This window comes from Schistocerca cancellata, chromosome 3 (assembly GCF_023864275.1).
Source record: "Schistocerca cancellata isolate TAMUIC-IGC-003103 chromosome 3, iqSchCanc2.1, whole genome shotgun sequence".
Taxonomy (NCBI): domain Eukaryota; kingdom Metazoa; phylum Arthropoda; class Insecta; order Orthoptera; family Acrididae; genus Schistocerca; species Schistocerca cancellata.
The window spans coordinates 546,402,044-546,423,790 of NC_064628.1; the positions used below are offsets into that span (position 1 = coordinate 546,402,044).

Genomic DNA, 21,747 nt, shown 5'->3' on the forward strand with positions numbered 1-21,747 from the left:
AATTCAGAATCCAACGACTGCAATGCAGGCACTATCTAACATGCCCAATGAGCTCCAATACCAACACAGTCTCCTAAAGTTCAAAGTTCCATCTTGCCATAGAAACAGCTGCCTCAGAGACCACAGGATGTCTGCACATTGCATTTCATCTAAACAAGGTATCTAATCCAACCTGTGGTGTTCACTTATTCCTGTTGTCCACACAAGTCTCTTGTGACTGCCACACATAGAGCTATTGCTGGCACCAGAGCCTTCCACACTGCCTTTTGGCCCACTTGACAACCTCCTGCTCTGTCCACTACTGCCTTGCATCCAGTGCACTGCTTAAGAGCCTTTTTTTCATCGTGGAAAATGTGCCCTCCATCAAGCCACAGGTGATATCACTGGAGTAAATTGCATCTGTGGCAAAATTGGTCAGGATGCACCAATAATATATTAAATTTCATTTATGTAAGAAGAAAATATGCAAATCCACCAAATGAAGCAGGTGATGAATTGCAAGAGCTCAAAGATAGATGCCAGCTATCCCATGAAAGCCTTAATTATAAAGTTTCAAGAAACAGTGTTAAGTGAAGAATCTAGTAATGTACTACAGCCTACGTACCACTCCTGAAGGGCCTGTGAAGACAGGATTACAATAAAGACAGAGTGTTGTGAGGCATTTTAGCAGTCATTCATTCTGCATTCTATATGCAAATGGAGTGTGAGAAACTAATATGTGATACAATAGAAAGTACTCTCAGCCATGTACTTCGCAGTTCTTCACAGAGTAATAGGTGTAGATGTAGACAAAACCCGAAAGAGTATAATGACAAAGCAGGAATGAATAGAGGAGAAATGCAGTCCTGTAGAATGTTGCATGGCTATGGGAAAAATAAATGCCATGTATTAGAAAATGAATGGAATCTTTGGAGAAAAGGGAAACAGTAGTTGAAACATCAAGAGCTGAGATAACAAGGCAGTACTAAACAAAGAATGGAATGCTGAAAGGTGGAAAAAATGTGTAGAAGAACTATGTACACTGATCAGCCAGAACGTTGTGACCAATAACCTACTATCAATATAAACCTGTCCAGGCAATAACAGTATCACCTAGCAAGGAATAACTGCTAGTCAGACACAAGCATTGTGCTTGTGGTATCAGTGAGTGTGCCGTCCGTGTGTAAAATGGGGAAGGTGGGTGATCTATCTGAGCTTGACTGAGGGCAGGTTGTGATGGCCCACAGGCTCAGCACAAGCATTTCAGAATCTGCACAACTTGTCAGGTGTTCCAGGAGTGTTGTGAGTGTCTTCAAAACATGGTGAAAACACATCCAGATGTTGAGGGTTGGACGGCCACCCCTCATTACAGATGTTGGATGTTGTAGGCCAGGCAGACTAGTAAAACAGGACAGGTGGTGGAACTAACATCAGACTTTAATGATGGGAAGAGTACAAGTGTGTCCAAACACACAGTGCACTGAACACTCGAAACACTGGGTCTCCGCAGTTGACGACCCGTGCATGTGCCATTTTAACACCACGACATCAGCATCTATGACTGAAATGGGCATGTGACCACCAGCACTGGACATTGACACAGTGGCAGAGGATTACCTTGTCTAATGAATCCTAATACCTTCTTCATTATGCTGGTGGGGGTGTGTGAATCCGTCATCTTCAAGGGGAACAGCTCCTTGACACCTGTAATTTGGGATGGAGACAAGCTGGCGGCAGCTCCATTATGCTCTGGGGAATATTCACTTGGGCATCTGTGGTTCCAGTGGAACTTTTACAAGGCACCATGATGGCAAAGGAGTATAGTACAATAGTTGTGGATCATGTACACCCCTTCATGACAATCATGTTTTCCGATGGCAGTGGCGTTTTTCAACGAGGTAATGCACCGTGTCACAAGGTCAGGAATGTGATGAAATGGTTCAAGGAACACAGTGGCAAGTTACAATTGATGTGTTGACCCCCAACTAGCCATATCTTAGCATGATCAAACACATCTGAGATGTGATCAAACATGTCATCAGAGTTCTTTGGCCCCCTCTCCAGAATGTACAGGAATTAGGTGACTTGTGTGTGCAGATGTGGTGTCAACTCCCTCCTGCAATCTACAAAGGCCTCATTGCTTCCATGCCATGATGCATTGCCATTGTTATTCATGCTAAAGGTAGACATACCGGTTATTAGGTAGATGGTCATATTGTTCTGGCTAATCAGTTTAAGTGGGGAAAAAATGTAAGACATTATTATGGAAAGGGTAGTGGATGTGGATATTAATGAGATGGGGAATGAATAATTTGACAGAACACTGAAAGACATAGTTTCAAACAAGGCACCTAAAGTAGAAGATGTGGCCTCAAAATTATTACATGGCCTTTGAAGAACCAAATATGACAGAACTGTTTCATCTTCTAAATGGGATGTATGAGATAGATGAAATGTCCTCAGGTACTAAAAAGAATGTATAAGGAGGCAGATGCTGCAAGGTACTTGAGTGTGAATTGCTGAATAGTCATATAGATATTGATATAGATTGCAGGGTATCTCCTTTCTCTTCCTAATCATGCTTGCAATGATCTCCCACTGCCCAGTGTAGGGACAAATAGTGCTAACCACCTTATCAATAGGGCATGCATTATCTCTGACAAATTGAAGTCTCCCTCCTGAGTTAAAGCAGCTAAAGAAAATATTCCATGAAAGTTGGTACACTAAAGTGCAAAGGAATGAAAAGATGCAGCAAATGCAGGAGAAGAGGAAAGTGACAGGAGACTTGCCATTCACTCCCATAAGGGGCACTTTCAGACAAGATGGCAAAATTGCATGGAAGATTTAACATGAAAATTGTCTTCTGACAAGCACCAAAGATGAAAGATAATATTTTCTTTGCAAAGGATCCACTGAATCTTCACATATGATGGATATATAGCAGCCCACATGAAAGCGTTCACCAGTACATCAGGCAAGTGCGACACTGTATCTCCAAATGATTCAGTAACACATTAGGTTTGTAAATCTGGGACAAATCTAAAACAACTGCCTAAATGAGCAATGTACAATTCATTTTGGAAACACAAAGGTACTGGAATAAACAAGTGGGAGATCCAAATAAATGAATCTGTAGGAATAAGGATGCATGAGAATCAGTAGTAATGAAAGTCATCAACTAATTCAGATTGGAATCCTCCCAAGAGCACATCCAGCAATGGCTAGCACATGAGACAGATCAAGAATGCCCATGCAGAGATTTGAGCACAGCCCATACCCACACTACCATTCCATCCCCAACCCTCCGCTTGTATTAGACACTAAAGCCCACAGTCAGGTGGAGTGGGTAGCTACCTTGTGCATATAAATGAAGGGGCATGCACAGTATTCCAGCATTTTGGCAAAGGTATTGAGTTTGATATTTGTTGAAACATTATGAAATCTCAACACTACACCCATCTGGCAGTTTGAGAGCTTTTCATCAGCAGTATAAACTAGGAAAGTCTACATTCACTTACGGATAAGTTTTACATGGAGAAGATGCTGTGAAGCTTCAAATAGCTGCAAAAATAATGGGCTGGGAAGGCAAAACTTTCCAGCCCATTGGCCTTCTTGCAGTGGTGTCGAGATGAAAACATCTTATCACATTTGGGGAACTGTGTCAACTAGTGATATTGAAGAAGATCACTCAGATATTATGATTGGCAGGCATAGTGATAGTAAGGGAGCACATTCACTTCATATGGAGAGAGCTGGACAAGAACACACAAATCCTGCTCATATGCTGCCTACATATTTCAGGCAACTGCCAGCACAGACCTTGAAATGGGCAGACTGCAACATGCTGACAGTGAAGTGCAGAAGCACCTCAGTGTCACAAAACAGTTTGGTAAATGCAGTAGACTCCCAGAACCTCAGATAGTGAAGAAGGAAGCAAATAATAGAAGAGCAGTTGTAAATTTGATAGAGAAAGGACTGGGTGTAGCAACAGCTTTGACACACTCAAAAGGGCTGAACTATGCACAAGGCCCAAAATGGGACCTTATTAGTGATGTGGAAGAAAAAGTATGAAGCTTGCTGAAAGAAAAAGCAGGTGAGACCAAGCGGGAAATCTGCAGTCATCAACAAGTACCTACTTCCGAAAGCAAAAGTGACAACAGTGGAACAAAAGACCTCCATCTAAGGATCCAGTCTACAAGAAGCTCAAGGATCCAATGACCATGATGACTAGGAAAATAATTCCTCTGTTGAATAGCTCAGACCTACCAAATGAAGTGAGGAAGAAGCTGGACCCTAGGGTGCGAGCCACACCATGCCTGTATGGATTTCCCATAATCCACAAAGAAGGGGTTGTCATGTCCACAACAACAAGTCAAGTCCTGGAAACAATATTGAAAGTAACTAAAATAAAATCAGAGTTTGGCATGGCAGAAGCAGCCACAGAGTGCCTCACAGTTGGACCAGAGGGGTGAGATAACAATGGGGCCTATGAAATAAGTAATGTAACAGAATTAAGTAGGAAAGGTCCTTATATGATATAGAAATGAGTAAGGTGAGAGAATCAATGCACCATGGTCCTTAACAAATAAAGATGTAAGTGATGTGTCAGAATTATTGAAACAAGGTTTGTGACAGACTTAATGAAGCAACTTAGATAATAATGGGGTAAGAATTGAGACAGGAAGCAGGAGCTTCAGGAGAGAAAGAGAGATGTTTCACAGTGGGGAATGCACTCATTATGAGAAGCCACTGAAAGGCTTGGGATATAGTAAGAGACTATGTAGGGAAAGCCTCTCTATCAGCCTCTGAAGAATACTTGAAGGACAGTGCACTAGGGTAGCAAATAAGGCAATGACAAGCCCTTTGATGTTATGTCATGACAGGGACAGGTGGAAAACAGTGTCAAAGAGTTACTGTCTCTGCGAAAGGACTTGGTTACTATTGCGAATGCAGCTCAGCTAGGGAAATCATTTCTGTATTTGAGGTATTTGAGATTCTGAATAAAATGTAGGTGTTAATTGTATCTACTGAGTTGATTATTCTCCTCATCATCCTTCAGTCCTATATATCCACCTCAGGTAATTCGAACAAGACAAGCAAGCCTCCCTCTCATTTCAGTAAACTGGCTGTATTCCCTGTAGTATGACGAACCGCTATCACTAAATTCCTTGTAAAATTCGCACTCAGGACACAACGGGTGCCTTTGTGGGCAATAGTCAACACTGTTAACTCACCAACTTAGGACTGGCCCAAATATAGCTACACCTCTAAAACCTGGCAATCCCCATGTGAAGAGCATGGTTGATTTCATGACAATTCTTAAGGGCATTTGACAGCAAGAGGAATGGCCTGCTTGTGAGCTTTCGTGATACATCCCTCTTCACAGAAGTTCATCTTCAAGACTCATAGACACACCTTGCTCATCAGAGGTAAACAGTAACACTCTTTGAATATGCACTCTAATGTTTATTTCAAGTGTAATGGGTAGTTTTATGAACAAATAGATGAAGTAATCATGATCCCTACTGGTGCCTGGGGTTGCATACCTCTCCATGAAATATGTTACAAGAACAGCTACCAACCACTAATTTAAAGACTTTTTCTTCCATATAGATGGTAGTGTACCTGTGTAATTGGTGACACCGAAGAACAGAAAATGTTCTTGTGGATAGGTTATCTGCTGCGATTTGCACATATATGTTACAATAGTAACTAAACAAACAGTTTTCTGCCTCGTTTCTTAATCTTATTATAATGTTACTGCACAACCTAGGTTTTGGGTTATAAGCCCATTTTAAGTATATTACTGATGAAAATGGGCTTATAACTCTAAACCTAGGTTGTGCAGTAACATTAATAATAAAATTGTGAAACAAAGCAAAAAACAGTGTTTGTTTAGTTAATTTACAATGTTTCACCAAGAACCCACAGTTGATTCAATTAAAATGATATGTTACAGTCATGATTACTGCAAATAATCTGCTGCATATCATCAACGGTGCCATTCAGGATGTTAAACATGAGACTGAATTTCTGCAATGCCCATCTACTGTATTTCAACCACTGGCTTCCACACCACACTCTGAGCTGACTGCAAACGTCATGCTAGCATCTGCACCAGTCGTGCCATTGATCACAGTGATGCGGCCACAGAACAATGTTTTGCATAGCCACACCGCAGTGTCAAGTGACATTAAACCCAATACGAGCATGCTCCCAGTCCCTCCACCCACACTGGTGCTACATTCAAGAGCAGAAAACGTTCTGCCTGTTGGCTCTCACGGTCCTCCACCAATAAGGGCCTCACTGTTTGTGAAACCAGATATGGTTTGTAATAATGGAGAACATTTTCGTCCAGCAACAAATCTGTGATGACCTCGAACAGTTCACTTTAGTGATCAGCAGCCTCAATCAATGAACTACTTCTTTGGTGTCAGATATTATCTTGCAGCCTCCTCTGAAATATGCCTACAACACTTTCAAGATGGTACTGACCTCATGCAGTACCTAGGGATCAACTGCTCATAGAAATCCCTTAACACTATAGGTGTGGTGAAAAGGGATGTATAGGAACAAGAGACCTTCTGAATAGTGGAGATATTTGTGCATAATGATTGATGCCAGTATCATTTTGACCACTTTTGCTGTTCCATATCTGGTGCCAACAATTGCTACCACTAATTAATCCAATCTTAATTGCTCTTGAGAGACAGATGTTATGCAAGTTGCTGATAGAGTTCACACTATGCTCAATACACTCACTACAGTGGTCGCTGTGGTGTCACCGCCAGACACCACACTTGCTAGGTGGTAGCTTTAAATCGGCCGCGGTCCATTAGTACATGTCGGACCCGCGTGTCGCCACTGTCAGTAATTGCAGACCGAGCGCAACCACACGGCAGGTCTAGAGAGACGGACTAGGACTCGTCTCCAGTTGTATGACGACTTTGCTAGTGACTACACTGATGAAGCCTTTCTCTCATTTGCCGAGAGATAGTTAGAATAGCCTTCAGCTAAGTCCATGGCTACGACCTAGCAAGGCGCCATTAACCATTTCTAGAGAGAGTCTCACTTGTATCATCAAGAATGCTGTATACAAATGATGGATTAAAGTTAAGTATTCCAGAAGCTACGTACTTTTCTTTATAGCATTCATTACGTATCCTGTTTCGGACATACCGCCCACCTGCATGAGTTGACGCGTGCATTTCGGCCTCCTTCTCTAGCTATATAGCAGTCGCAACAACAACCTTCATTACTACTAAAGACAGCCACTCAATTCTGGTCCATTCTGATGAATCAATGCTTTGCTGCAACACTGCCTCTGCCCAACAACTGCCAAGTGTACCTGAGAACCTCCGGACTTTCCTCATTTCTGTCAAGAAGCTGGCTAAGCAATTAGAGATATTGCAACTATGGACCACGGCTGTGGAGGGTGCATGTGCACACCACACCCTTCTGGCCCAGTCTTGTAGTTAAGACTTACCTCGAGCAGGTATTTGCTAGTTTCAGAGACATTTCTGTCATAAGGCTACAAAACCGTGTTTGCATACAAACACTAATCACAGTCTGGTTTACATGCAACAGATCATGACATTCATCTACAGTGATTATAGCAGAAGACCCACTGTCACCCTACAATGCACATGGCATGTAGGGCTACTCACTGCACCATCAGCTGCAGTATGACTCCAACACTGTCACCCCCAGCACAACTACACTCCACTACATCGCAAAGGCTGTTTGTCACCAACCACTCTTCAGACTTAATGTTGTTTTTAATCAACACAGGATCAGATGTTGGCACATTTCTGGTCACCTACTACCCTGATGCCACACAGACCACTATGGCCCCATTAATGGCAGTCAATGAGTCTGTCATACACAAGTGCAGTTACAAGACTTTGGTGTTTGACATCGGTCTCACCAATTGCTGCAAAGTGAACATTTGTGTTCATTATCATTGCTCAATCTATTCTGGACACAGATTTCCTCACACAGCTTTGACTGTTGTTTTACATGATACATTCCACAGATGGTTGCACTGTTCCTGTTGTAAAGGGTCGTTTGACAACACACACCAATCACAGGGCTGACAACTGAAGTTTTGGACAATGATAGGGCCCAGTGGGAGTTCTACCAACACAATTTGGTATCCAAACTTCATCACGTTGAAGAGGATTGCCTAACAGTCAACTACCAGGGTATGTACAGAGAACAGTGCGTCAGAAGAATACTTTGAAGGTGACTGAATGCTAACCACAAGCAACCTACAAAACATTAGAGATGATTAACGCTTTCAGATCCTCTGGCTACAATTGTGTACTTTAAATTTTACTGTGACTTAACTGCAACAAAAGTATTTTTGTCCAATGGAAACCTGAGGTAGGCATTTGTGAATGTTCAATCTTTTCACCATGCGGAAGTGCTGTCAACTGTTGGGCAACGTATGAAGATATCAGTAAGTCAGTGTAGCTGTGCGCAGCAGCTTGGACCACTAGAATACATGGATGCAGTTGGTTCACTATATTCTATTGTGTAATTGAATATTGTTATTGTTATTTTTCATGGTAATTATTGAATGATCATTTTACTATTTATTACTATAGAGAATACTTTGTAATTAGTTATTTTAGTCCATAAAATGAATCCAAGTGTACAAAGTATGTTTTGAAAATAGGTACATAATTTTGTATAAATCTGACATTTAAAATCATTAAACAAATCACCTAAGAGCAATACCACATGAAAAAAAGTTTACTTCCTCCAGAAATAATTCAGGACTGAAGGGTTTAAGACACCTCCACAGTGCAACCTTGCCTCTCAGACAGTGGTGCCCTCAGAAACACAGCAGACTATGAATCCATGGGGCCAGACACAACAGTGCACTATATCTGTACGGTCATCATGTAGGGAAGCAGCCTACTCACGCCATATAAAATTCACATCAGTCTTTCCATTGTGTGCCAGCCAGTCCGCTGTAATTAGCTCTGACATCATAAATGTTCCGCAGTACTTTAAAAATCAAGTAAATAACCTGAAACGTTTCTAGCATCTCAGGAGTAATACTAAATCAATATGTGTTGAATGTCAGTTCAATAACTTTAACCATTTTCGAAATTTGGACGTTCTTCTGTAAAAATCATTGGCGCAACAGAAAAGAGCTAGAAACTTAAAAATTTATATTTGGATTCCTTTTGCATAATAATTTAGTAGAAACAATATTCTGGATCTCACAAAATTTTTGTTGAAATTCATGATTTTCTGGGTATTGTCTTAGAAATCAAGGAAGCAAGATAGATTAAGTAGGCTAATAAATAAGGCTAGGATGTTTAAATTTAAGTAGAAGGAAGATCCGCTATAATCATAAAGATGTGAGAAGTTTCAACAGAACAACTATAAAACTATAGCTATAGTGTATCTCCAAAGAGCAAGTTCAGAGCTCGTCTACTGCGTGTAGTGTAATTAAATTAATTCTCTCACCAAAAATATTTGACTTAGCCACGTCAGACTTTTATTATGATTACTTACCTGTGTGCTGATTGCACATTTAAATTGAGAACTTCATCGGCCATCAGCAAAGGAAGCAATGATTTATTCGATAACTTAAAGTGGTGCATTACTAGCCCAGCGGCTAGTCGGGAGAGCGGAATTGATCAGGCGTTCCCTTAGCCGTGTGCACTGCGGCTTTATATATAAGAACACTGCGTTAAAAAAAAAAAAGACCCAGTTCTCTCCAGACGCTGAATAGCACACCACCTGTGCCGGGAGTCGCGTCACGTCGGTATCATTGCTATAAACAGCCTCAGATGCTGTAATAAGTTACTCAGGATGCGCGTAACCATGAAATCGTTTTCGAGTGAAGTGTTAATTCTGGGATGACTTTAATGATCTATCTTCAGTTTGTGTATGTCATATTTTCACGTGCCGCCGTGGGACAGACATTCTACCATTATTTAGCGTGGCGTTTGATGAACATTATCATCAAATTATTGCGAGCATTCACTTAAACATTTAATTTGAACAGTTATAGTTGTATCAGCGCATTAGACTCTGAACTGCTCTGTTAGTTGGATTGTGTGGATTCTTTTTGGCCTGACTTTCAGAATATAGTGAACATTTTTAGAGAATCTTTTTGATTATGAATCCCAGACAATCTCCTAATTCCTCAGAGCTATAAGCTGTGGCTATAAGTGTATTTCTCAGATGAAGTGGGCACTAGGAATTCTAATTGCAGGCTTCACATTTTGCTAATCACTTTCTGGTTGCCAATATTGTAGTTAGAGAGCCAGTGTTGAGAACAGCAAAAGACTGCATAAATAATAGGAACATTTTTATAACAATTAATTCCACCCGCCACCCCACATATGGTTAATCGGCCGGGAAATGCATCTTTTCTGCATAAGATTCTACATATATTAACTATAAAATTCCACCAGCCGCCCCACATATGGTGCATCTGCCGGGAAATGCATCTTTTCTACATAACATTCTACATTCATTTAACAACAATAATTCCACCCGCTGCCCCACAATCGGTCTGCCTGTTTTGTTACGCACCAAACAGATCACACTGGAATGACAACATGAGACCAAACCCATTGTTGAAGAGATGCTTCAGGATGGAGTCACACATGGTTCAGACAGCCCTGGTCCTAAACATTCTGTCTAGTACACAAGAAGTATAGTTCATGGCATCCTCTAGGTGATTATCTGGTTTTGAACACCCGAACAATCCCAATACCAAACATCCAGGATTTCACAAGTTCTTTAGCGGGTGTGACCATTTTTAGTGTGTTAAATGGCCAAAAGTCATATAATCAGTTTCCATTCACAAATAATGATGTATCTAAAATTGCAGTGATAACACCGTATGGACTGTTTGAGTTTTTGGTTATGTCTTTTGGGCTTAAAAATGTGGCCCAGATGTGGCTTACCTCGACTGCATGCTAATATTTTCCGAAAATGCCCTCTCACGTGAACAGCACTTCAGGGTGGTGTGACAGAGATTAACTGATTGTGGAATTACACTCAGCAAGAACAAGTGTATCATCAGTGAATCTGTGGTAACATTGCTCGACTATAAAGTGTCGGTACAAGGTATCACACCCTTACCTGGGAAGTTGGACACTTTATGTGCCCTTCTACGGCCACAGAATAATTAACATTTGAGGTGTTTACCCAGAATGGATAATTTTTACCGGTGACACAATGGAGGAACCGCTGCAAGACAAACACCTTTCTCAGACACACTGACATGCCACCACACAATAATTAAGCACTGCCTCCAGTGGACAAGGAGAATGGAAACCATTTTCAAGGACACAAGAGAGCCTCTCAGACGATGTGGTGCTCTCTCACCCTGTTCCACATGCTTGAGGCCAATCAATAGCTATCAGTGTAGCACTACATCAAAAAGTGAATGGACACTGGCAACCTCTGAGTTTCTTCTCCTAAAACCTGCAACCCAGCCAAACACGTTGGATCACTTATGATTGGGAACCATTTGCAATCTAAAAGAGCATCTGACACTTGTGCTGATTTGTCAAGGCCTGACCTGTCAAAATTAACACTGACCACAAACCCATCACTGCATTTCAAAAGGAATGTTACAAGTGCTCTCCACACCATTTCAGACACACTGAATAACTCTGCCAATCTACAATTGACAGTCTCCGCAGTCATGGTGGCAATAACATCGTAGCCAATTACTTTTCTCACACCAGCAGCCTAGTGCTGGTTTTAAACTACAATTACCTTGCCAGTGCTCAGTGTTCCGATCAACAATTTCAAATGTTATTTAATGACTCCCGGCCTACGCCTCCAACTTTTGGGTGTATCTAGAAAAAAATGCAATGCCTTGTGTAACAACTTAGTTCTGACAGATGGTTTTTGACAGCCCCACAACTTAGCACGCCACATGGCCAATGCCACAGTCAGACAGATGATCAATTCATGTGGCCTTCAACCAGGAAAGATATGCACAACTGGGTTCACACAGGCATATAGTTCCACTGCAAAAAGATCAGATGTCATATGCACCCAAATGTGAGACATTTTCCAGCTTCAACAGTGAGGTTTGGCCACGTTCACATTGACCTAGTCAGCCCTCTTACCACACCTGCAGGCTACCGATACATGTTAATGGTGGTGGATAGTTGCACACGATGGACACAGGCTGTTCCGATCAAGGACCAACAGTTATCTGCTAAGGACATTTATCAAGACTTGGTTGACACATTTTGGTTGCCATCTTCACACCACTACAAACCAAGGGTGACAATTTGAGTCCATCTGTCAAAATGGTGTGGTTTTCAGCATAGTCATTACACAAGTTACCACCCACCAAGCAACCACATGACTGAGAGATGGACAGACTTTAAAAGGCAACTTAATGTGCCACAGTCATACCTGGGCTCAGCTGTTTCCCCTTGTTCTGCTAGGCCTATAAATGGTTCTGCAAGGCATATGAACAGTCTTCAAAGAGGAACTCAGTTGCTTGTCAGCATAGATGGTCTATGACAAACCTCTGTGCATCCTAGTAGACATTCTCACTCCCTCATCACTGCCAGATGAAACACAGCTTTCCCATCTGGTACAACTACTACATGAACACACAGCATGGATACGCCACCCTCCTGTGTCACACCATAGAACTCACCCAGTTTTCATGAACAATGTGTTAGCAGAATGCTCTCATGTCATGCATCGCATGGAACTTATCTGCACTCAGCTTTAATTCCCTACTACAGACCCTTCCCAATTCTATGACGAAATAACACACAATGGATATAGTCCAAAATGGCAATTGAGTGTGTTAAGCCTGCATGAGTCTTACCACCAACTTCTGAGAGTGCCATGATGATACCTGGGAAACTAACACTTCACACTCCTCCCCCACTGTCTCCTAGCGATGGCCTTCCAACCTCCATACCCTAGAACCAGCTGTGTTACTGCAGTTACGTATCCATCATGCTCAGCCATCCACAAAAGAGCTTTGACATAAGATCAAATTCAAAGTGTTCCACAGTTTAGGCAGTGTGACTGCATGGGAGTGATATAATTGACAAATCGATATGAGACAAGTGCAGTGTTTCTTCAACTTCTCATGCTCTTTGAGTTTCCTATTCTGTTTAACTTGTATATATTTGTGCATGGTGATTTGTTGGCTGTGTATAATAAGAGGAAATTATCATATCAGTACTTCATGTGTCTATTTTATGTGTAAACGGTAACATTCCTACAACCAGTTTTGAACTTTCGTTCATTGTCAGGTGGCTGCGTTACAAGGTGAACTGCTAATCAGACATTGGTTGTTATGTTTGCCATGCTTTCAGTGAACATGTCTTGATAGATTTGGAGACGAGTTTTTGTTATTTTCTGTGTACCATGTAGTAGCATCATGGTAAAAGTGTCCCAGCACTATAAACAATTCCACAAACTCACAAAGTAAAAAGTGGTTCACCATTAGCTCTTTTTCAGTGAACAGTCTGATTTCAACTACACTCCACATATTTTAACACAAGTACATGAAGTGTATGCAAAATCATATTATGATGCAAAAAGAGACAGCCAGAGTTGCGACAAAAATTATTTAGTCGGTGATCAGTTTTGGGCTATGCCTATCCTTATTCATTAACGAATATTATCTGGGGCCATACACGTATGTACCCACTTTATTTGCTGCTATTTTGGATGGACATTTTACTTGGCAAACATTGGTTTGTTTGAGATTGGACATAGCACAAAACCAGTAACTGACCAAATAAACATCCATTTTAGTTGCAACTCTGGCTGTATCTTTTTGCATCACAATCTAAAATGAGTTGCTGTCCTGCATTACCCAGCACACTGTCATTATGCAAAGTCAGATTATTCATTGAAAAAATGCTATTGTTGACCAACTTTTTACTTTGTGATTTTATGGAAGTGTTTATAACTTTGGCATGCATTTACCATGATACTAAAGCATGGTATATGGAAAATAACAAAAAAATCAAGCCTTTACTGACACCACAGCAAACAAAATAACCAACATCTGATTAAGAGTTCATCTCGCACTGCAACCATCTGAGAAGAATGAAAGTTCAAAACTGGTAACAGCGCAGAAAAATAAAATGTGTTGAAAAAAAGTCTTTAAATTAATGGTTGGCAGATGTTTTTATAACATATTTTGTACAGGGTTATTCTAAATTAGTTGCCTAAAACAATATTATGAAAAGGATAGTTGCTACTCACAATATAGTGGAGATACTGATTCGCAGAAGACAGGCACAATAAAAAGACTGAGCCCTCAGCTGTCAGAGACTGCAGTCACATGTGTGTGAGTTGCATTTGTGTGTGTGTGTGTGTGTGTGTGTGTGTGTGTGTGTATTTTTGATAAAGCCCTTATTGGTCTAAAGCTCACTTTCCGACAGTCTTTTTGTTGTGCCTATCTGCAACTCAGCATCTCCTCTGTATGGTGAGTAGCAACTATCATTTTCATAATATTGTTACAATCCATTCTGCATTTTCCATTGTTTAGTTACCTAAAAGAAACAGTAAATAATTTCAAAACCATTACCAGATTATTGTCTGGGAGCTCTTCAAACCTCTTCCCACATTCTAGCTTCATTAATGTCAGTCCATTCGTTCATTCTATGGAGAGAGTGTGTGACCACAGTAACAATGGAGGTGCATAGTGGTCCAGAACAGTGCTGCTTGTGGTACCACAAAACGCAATTATTATAAGAAGACATGTCAGAATGGAATATCACAAAGCGCCACCCCAGGCAAATGCTATAAAAGCATTGTATGCTCAGTTTATGGAAACAGGTTGTGTGACACATTGAGAGAAAGGTCAAGATTGCCCATGGAGGTAGATTCTGGGATAACCTCATGCATCTGGGAAGAAATTTTGTACAAATGGGGTATCTGCCATGTGATGAGAGACACTCGAATGGTACAAATGTAGAAAGAAACTTCATGTTCTGTCAGGTTCAGAACTGAGAATAAATTATTTCAAGTAAGTAAATCTCATGTGCTATTTAATGCTTCTTTTAGGTATCTTATTTAGAATCACCCTGTACAGCCACAGAGCCCTCACAATGTCAGTTACTGGCAAAATAACTCTACATGACATATTTTTAGGATGTGGCATTTCAGAATGCCCGTCTAAAAGCCAAGCACTTCTGTTAGGTTGATGACACATTCATGGTGTGAAAGCATGGCAGATAGGTGTTGGAAGAGTTTCTGGATCACTTAAACAGCATTCATCAAGATATTATAGTCATGGTGGTACTAGAAGTGACTAGCTGTCTTCCTTTATTGGATATTCTAATAAGTAAGAAGGCGGAGTATACTCTAGGCCATGCTGTTTATAGCAAGACCTTTACAGACCTGAATCAGCACGCAACAAGCCACCACCATCTAATGTACAGTGCTAACCAACAGGTTAGATAGAGCACACATTGCCTGTGACAAGAAAAAAACCCCAGCTGAGCTACACCACATGCAGGAACTGTTCAATCAGATTTCATTCATGAAACAATTGCACTTAGAATAACACACACAAATAGAAAAGGAATTTATATGTAAAACAATGTAAGACTTTTTTATACCTTCAACTTTACATAAATTATATTTTAATTGTTAATATATTTTATCACTAGTAAGCACCACTGGCAGGAGTCTCTGAGGTTTCTTTTCATCTTATTTAATCATTCTGTTTCTTTTTCTGGCGTTTATTCTTTTTTGTTTGTAAGTGACTCTTGATACATTTTTCCCTTAATTAGGAGTGTGGACATGCACAACCTCTCCAATACAAGTGTTGTGGTATCAAAAAATTTGGCTACACCAGATGGTTTGGTGGTTGACTGGATAGCTGATAACATTTACTGGACAGATGCTGGCAGGAAAGTTCTGGAGGTTGCAAAACTGGATGGAACATGTAGGAAAGTGATAATAAAAAATGGTTTAGATGAACCAAGGGCACTTGCAATGTTCCCAAGGAAGGGGTGAGTATATGTTGAATAATTTTTGTGTATATTTTGAATCACCCCAAAAATTATGTTACATATTTTGATTTCAAGTTTTTCAATTGTGTGACTTTATGAGTAATTTCTCTGAATAGGTACATGTACTGGACTGACTGGGGAGACAACCCAAAAATTGAAAGAGCATTACTGGATGGTTCCAACAGAACAGTTGTCGTTGGAACTGAACTAGGTTTTCCCAATGGTCTAGCTATTGACTATGCTGCCAGAAGACTTTACTGGGCAGATGCTCTTAAGGATAGAATAGAAACAGCAGACCTGAATGGTAGAAACAGAATACAGCTTGTTCCTGCTAAAACACATCCATTTGGACTCACTCAGGTACGCAATGATTGACATATACAGTGAAACTCCTGTTTTACATTTTCATGTGGTCCAGACTTAAAAAATGCAGAATCGAGGAAAGTATCAAAACCCCCAAAATATGAACAAAAACATATGTAATTGGCATATATTATTAAAAATCGTAATCCTTTCCAATACTTTCTATAAAATCTGGATAAGTGAAGGACATTAAATTTACAATACAATGTTTATACAATAATTTGTGGTAATGAATTTTGTCAGTTCTTAAAAAGTTGCAGGTGTGTAACAGCAAGTAAAAATTTGTCAAAAATTTGAAATTGATGTCTGGGTACAAGGTAATCGAGTTATTTTCCAAGATGCTGCAACCACAAATTATACATCAAAACATGCATTTTTGAGAGATCTTTCCTTTGTGCTCACCCAGCAATTTGTGACCTTTAGAAATGCGAGAATTGTATGGGGGATCTGAATCACCCAAGTGGTGAAAGAATTATCTGTCTTCCTTGTGAAATTCTGTGTAATGCTCTGCTGCTAGAATTTCATTGCTGAGCTCTTTCATTCAGGCTGAAAGCTTGGAAGTACCATCTTGGTAGATTCTTATGGCAGTCTTGGGAAGGTAGGTTGAATGATGGAAGATTATCATAAGTGATTTGGTACTAAACTGAAAGGTCATATTGCTTTAGGGATTTATGGTAGAATACAAACTGGAAGAGGCACTAAAAATATCACACAGCAGTAATATGCATTCCAGTCATGTACTGAATGGTCTCAAAAGTATATTTGGTGATAATGTGAGGCATATTAAAATTATGAGGCTTCTTTTGAAATTAGCATGTCAGATTAGGGAATAATAAACCAATTAATGTACTTTACCAACCAGAAGATGTATAAAATATGTTTCAATAAGGAATGGAGTTTAAACTTTAAACATCTTGTCATTGGAGACTGAGAAAAACTCTGACAGAATACAGGTAAAGGAAATAATTAAACAATGAACCTGCCATTGATAAAATCCAAATTAGGCTGATGAGATAGGGATATGAAACCTGCTGCTCCAGTGAGGAATCATAACTACTACATCATCTTTATTCATTTGCTCAGTGTAATACTTCCAAGGGAGGAAAAAAATCATTAATGCAGTAATTGACATTGCCTTCCATTTATTTTAAGATGGCAGTCTACTGATCAACTTCCATTTTGTGTAGTGTATATTGTTTCACAAGAGCTGACAACTATAATGGGATTTGAGCTGATGAGAGAGATCACAAGCAAACGATTTCAAGTTTGGACTGAATACTCCCTCTGGAAGTGCTTGATTCAGACTGTTTTTACTAAAAATGTTGTTGAATTTATTCAACTATTTCAGTATGGTGACCATATCTACTGGACCGATTGGTACAAGAAGTCAGTGGAGAGAGCTGATAAGAAGACAGGTTTAGATCGAAAAGTAATTCGCAAAGACCTTGATGGAGTAATGGAAATACGAGCTGTAGCTGCTGAGCGGCAACCTGGTTGGAATCCTTGTGCAGTTCATAATGGTGGCTGCTCTCACTTATGTCTTTACCGACAAAAGGATTACATCTGTGCTTGCCCTGATATACCAGATGATCGTCATTGCTCTACAGGTGCGTATATGATTTTTTTATATGTGAGCCACAATTTAAAGCAACATAGATTGGTGAATAGCATAATAAAGTGTAAATTATATTTTTAATAACTATCTTTACAGTGCCCAGTGCTCATGTACCAAACAAGAAACAGAAAGAATTAAATCCCCTTACGGATGTTGAGGATTACACAGGAGAAGATGAAGATTATGACAACATGCCTATTTCTCCAGCCTATCCAAATGAAAATGATGAGCCTGGTATAAAGGACGGTGTGGATGATGATTTAAATATGTTGGCAGGCACTGGAAGTGCAGAAAAACCAAAGGAGCATGGAATACCATCACACATTATGATTATAATAATGGGCCTGTTCAGTTTGATAGTACTTGCTACTTTGGCTATGGTCATACTGCTCTTATTCCATCGACACAAAAAACAGAAGAAGTATTTATATGCTACAGGGCGAAGTGTGCTGACATTTTCTAATCCGAATTACAATGCTTCTAATATGGATGTTGGAGCTAGTTCCCATCCTGACAAAAAACCATTCATTTGGAAAAGACTCAAATATGACAAGTCTCAGGTAAGAAATTAACTACTTTTGTTGACTGCAGTATTTAGTGTGTTCAGACAAGAAATAATCAGAATGATGTTTTACTAAACTATCAGCTATGAAGCATGTGTAAGAATAAAATCATTCTGTGTTTATCTTATCAGTACCTTTGCTTCTCCTCCTTTTTATTGCTGCGAGAACACCATTCATAAATAACTCAGAGAGACTTCAGCTGATATGTTGTGGTCACAGGCTTTTAAGAGATGTTCCTTATCTCAGATGACCTTGGATCTGACTGTGCTATAAAATATCTAGAAATTGATAGCTATAGTTATACTCATAGTTTTTCCTGCATCTGTGTATGAGGATATGTGGAAACTGAGTCCATCTAAACCAGAACACAAGTTTTATTTTGTGTTAAACCAGGAAAAAAATGTACTTTCTTCCTACAATAGCTCAGATACATGGTCCTGTCATATTAATGTGACTACCACTCACAGACAGCAGGTGACTGCTCTATCAGTGGAGGGTATATAAAACTTGTCGGGGAATGTGGAAGACAGTGCAGTCATTTTCATAATGCAGAAATGACTGATTTATCTGCTGTCCAAAAGGATATGATCATTGGCTTTCAGGCCAAGGTTGAAAGCATATCTGAAACAGCTGAGTTTGTAAACTCTTTATGTTACGTCGTGGTTAAAATATACTGTGCATAGCAAAATGCTGTTATCCAAAACTAACACCAATGCAACTGTGGTGCACCACAGGCCATAGATGACAGCAAATGCATGGCTCATGCACCCATGCTGACTGTTGTTCATAGGCAATGAAGGCTGGAATCTGCATACCAAGAAACCTAGCGCCCCAACCCCAGCACTGGAGTTGACGTGGCTCCACATTCCTGTAGGTATCTCTCAGAGCATTATTGATTTTCTTCCTGCACATCTCACAGTCGTCCACAATGCAAATGGTGTTATTCATGCTTTTGACTTGTGGTCACATTAATGTGAGTGAACAGTGTATAATAAGACATTTGTCTGCAAACAGGAAAGTCTTGAGGATTTATGTCATAGATGTGGGTGGCTGAACAGGAAACTCCCTAGCTTCATTGGTCCCACAGTTTGACAACATGTGTGTTGTTAGTAACACGATGCTGCACCAAATTTGCGTAAGTGGTAATAAGGTACAGATGACAATCTGGACAGCCCATGAAGATATGGCAGATACATTTACTTCATTAATACCTTCCAATAAGGCCATCCCCATTGAGGGGTAGAGGAGAGAAGAGCTGCTCCCCCCCCCCCCGCCAAAACTCCCAAGCCTTTAATATAAAAATTCACGAACTTACAACCTGCCCCACCAGACAGAAGATGTACCATTTCAGTATCAGTTTGAAGAAAACCAAAACATGCAGCAGGTGATGATTAGTAGCAAGTGTACCCAGAGCCATTTGTCATGAAATCTCAAACCAATTTTGTTGTCCACCATGAAACTAACATGAGTTGCCTCCTCCCGCAAAATCTCAGCTTGTGGGTACACTCTTGCTGTCAAACTAATAAATTAAATTAAAGTATTGTAATGGGTAGTTGAAAATACTTTTGCCTTGCACGGTCACCATCTTATTATATATCTCCCAGCAGCGAACTTGATTCATCTCAAGAAAGTATTATTACCTTCTATGAAAGTGTCTGAACCAGTTTCACAAAGATTTTATAATGGACAAAATAAAATTAATAGTTTAAGGACATTGAGCAGGACATACAGCAGGATGTACTGCATAGTACAATAAATCTCATTTTAAACTGTTTTTATCAGGTGACTTTTGTGTCTGTTCGGCTCAAAGTTTGCAGTTGATTTTAAACTAACTTCCTGATGTGCAAGAAAATTTAAACTTTCAACATAGTTAAGAACTGGGCGACATTGCAGTATTAACTCACTTTCATGTCTGGTATGTGACAAAGGGCACTTTATGTACCACTACTGTTTCCCTTATTTCCTGTTCCAGTTGAGATCGTTTCGTGGTAAGAATGATTGCTGGTATGCCTCCATGTGAGCTCAGATCTCTCAAATTTTTACCTTCATCATTTACTCATGAGATATTCATGCAACCTTTACCTATTGTCTGTGCAGTATATTTTTCATTTTTAGTTTTTTAAGTGTTGTCACAGCCATTAAAAATCCCAAGCACCATTTTCAGGACCACCTGTTTGAGTTTAGAAATGTGTATGTGGCTAGGAGAAATTATTTAATGCTTAGTCCAATTTAAAAATGTGTTATATTAAAAAACTTTTTATATAAATAATTATTGTTTATATTCTCAAGATTCTGAAGCAATGCTAGCACCAACAATACATGTCTTATTCTCTTTCCTGTGGATATCGTTCAAAGAAGGAAGGCTGATGGTCACCTGAAGATATTCATCATTGGGCTCTGAATGTAATCCGATGCAGATATCCTTGAATTCTTCGTGACCAGACATTTCTCTGTTCTCTGTATCCCCATCAGCCAGTATGGTTCTTTTGATGCTGTTTGTCTATGTGACCATGTCTCACTTTGTAGTCGTGACACAAACACAGGGACAGACACATACACAAAATGATAATGAAACAAATGAAAAGGTCAGCTGTGAATGAGGCACATGGAGATAGGAAGTTAAGTTAGAAGGGTGGAATGGGTAGCAGCATTTGTGAAAGGTGTAAGTGATAGTAGCAGAATTTAATGTAAGTTGAAGCTAGATGGAAATGAGAATGATTTAGACCTGCAATAATATGTGTTCAGGATTGCTTATGAACATATGAACATGATCTGGTTTATATGCACTGCTGATATAAACAGTTAACGACAGCTCTAATAAATAACAGTGACACACATGTAACTAGAAACCCATTGGACATTTGAATGCCGTTCACCTCATCTGTCTGGGTTATGAAAAAGATTATAATAATATAAATGTATTCTTTAAGACCACAAGTCTCAATAAATTTGACAGAAAAAGAGCAAATTGTCAGATGATCTAACCATGTAAGGCATTTAATTGAAAAGATACGGGATGGCATCCACTTATTTCAATAGTAATCACACAATGTTGAAAACAGCTACTACCATATACACTTAGTAGTTGGGCTACCCATCAGACTGTGACAAACAACTTGTTTACTTTTACAATGACATTTTCACTCTACAGCAGAGTGTGCACTGATATGAAACTTCCTGGTAGATTAAAACTGTGTGATGGACCGAGACTCGAACACGAGACTTTTCCCTT

The 21,747-nt window shown here is 39.8% G+C and overlaps 1 protein-coding gene across 1 annotated transcript in view; it reads left to right on the forward strand.

Moving 5' to 3' along the window:
* Positions 1-21,747, forward strand: part of LOC126176416 (low-density lipoprotein receptor-related protein 4) — a 646,448-nt gene that overhangs the window by 616,411 nt on the left and 8,290 nt on the right. The window contains exons 26-29 of the mRNA XM_049923573.1: positions 15,753-15,974; positions 16,091-16,334; positions 17,686-17,944; positions 18,049-18,512. Of these exons, the coding sequence (XP_049779530.1) occupies positions 15,753-15,974; positions 16,091-16,334; positions 17,686-17,944; positions 18,049-18,512 (1,189 nt within the window). The remainder of the gene's footprint in view (positions 1-15,752; positions 15,975-16,090; positions 16,335-17,685; positions 17,945-18,048; positions 18,513-21,747) is intronic.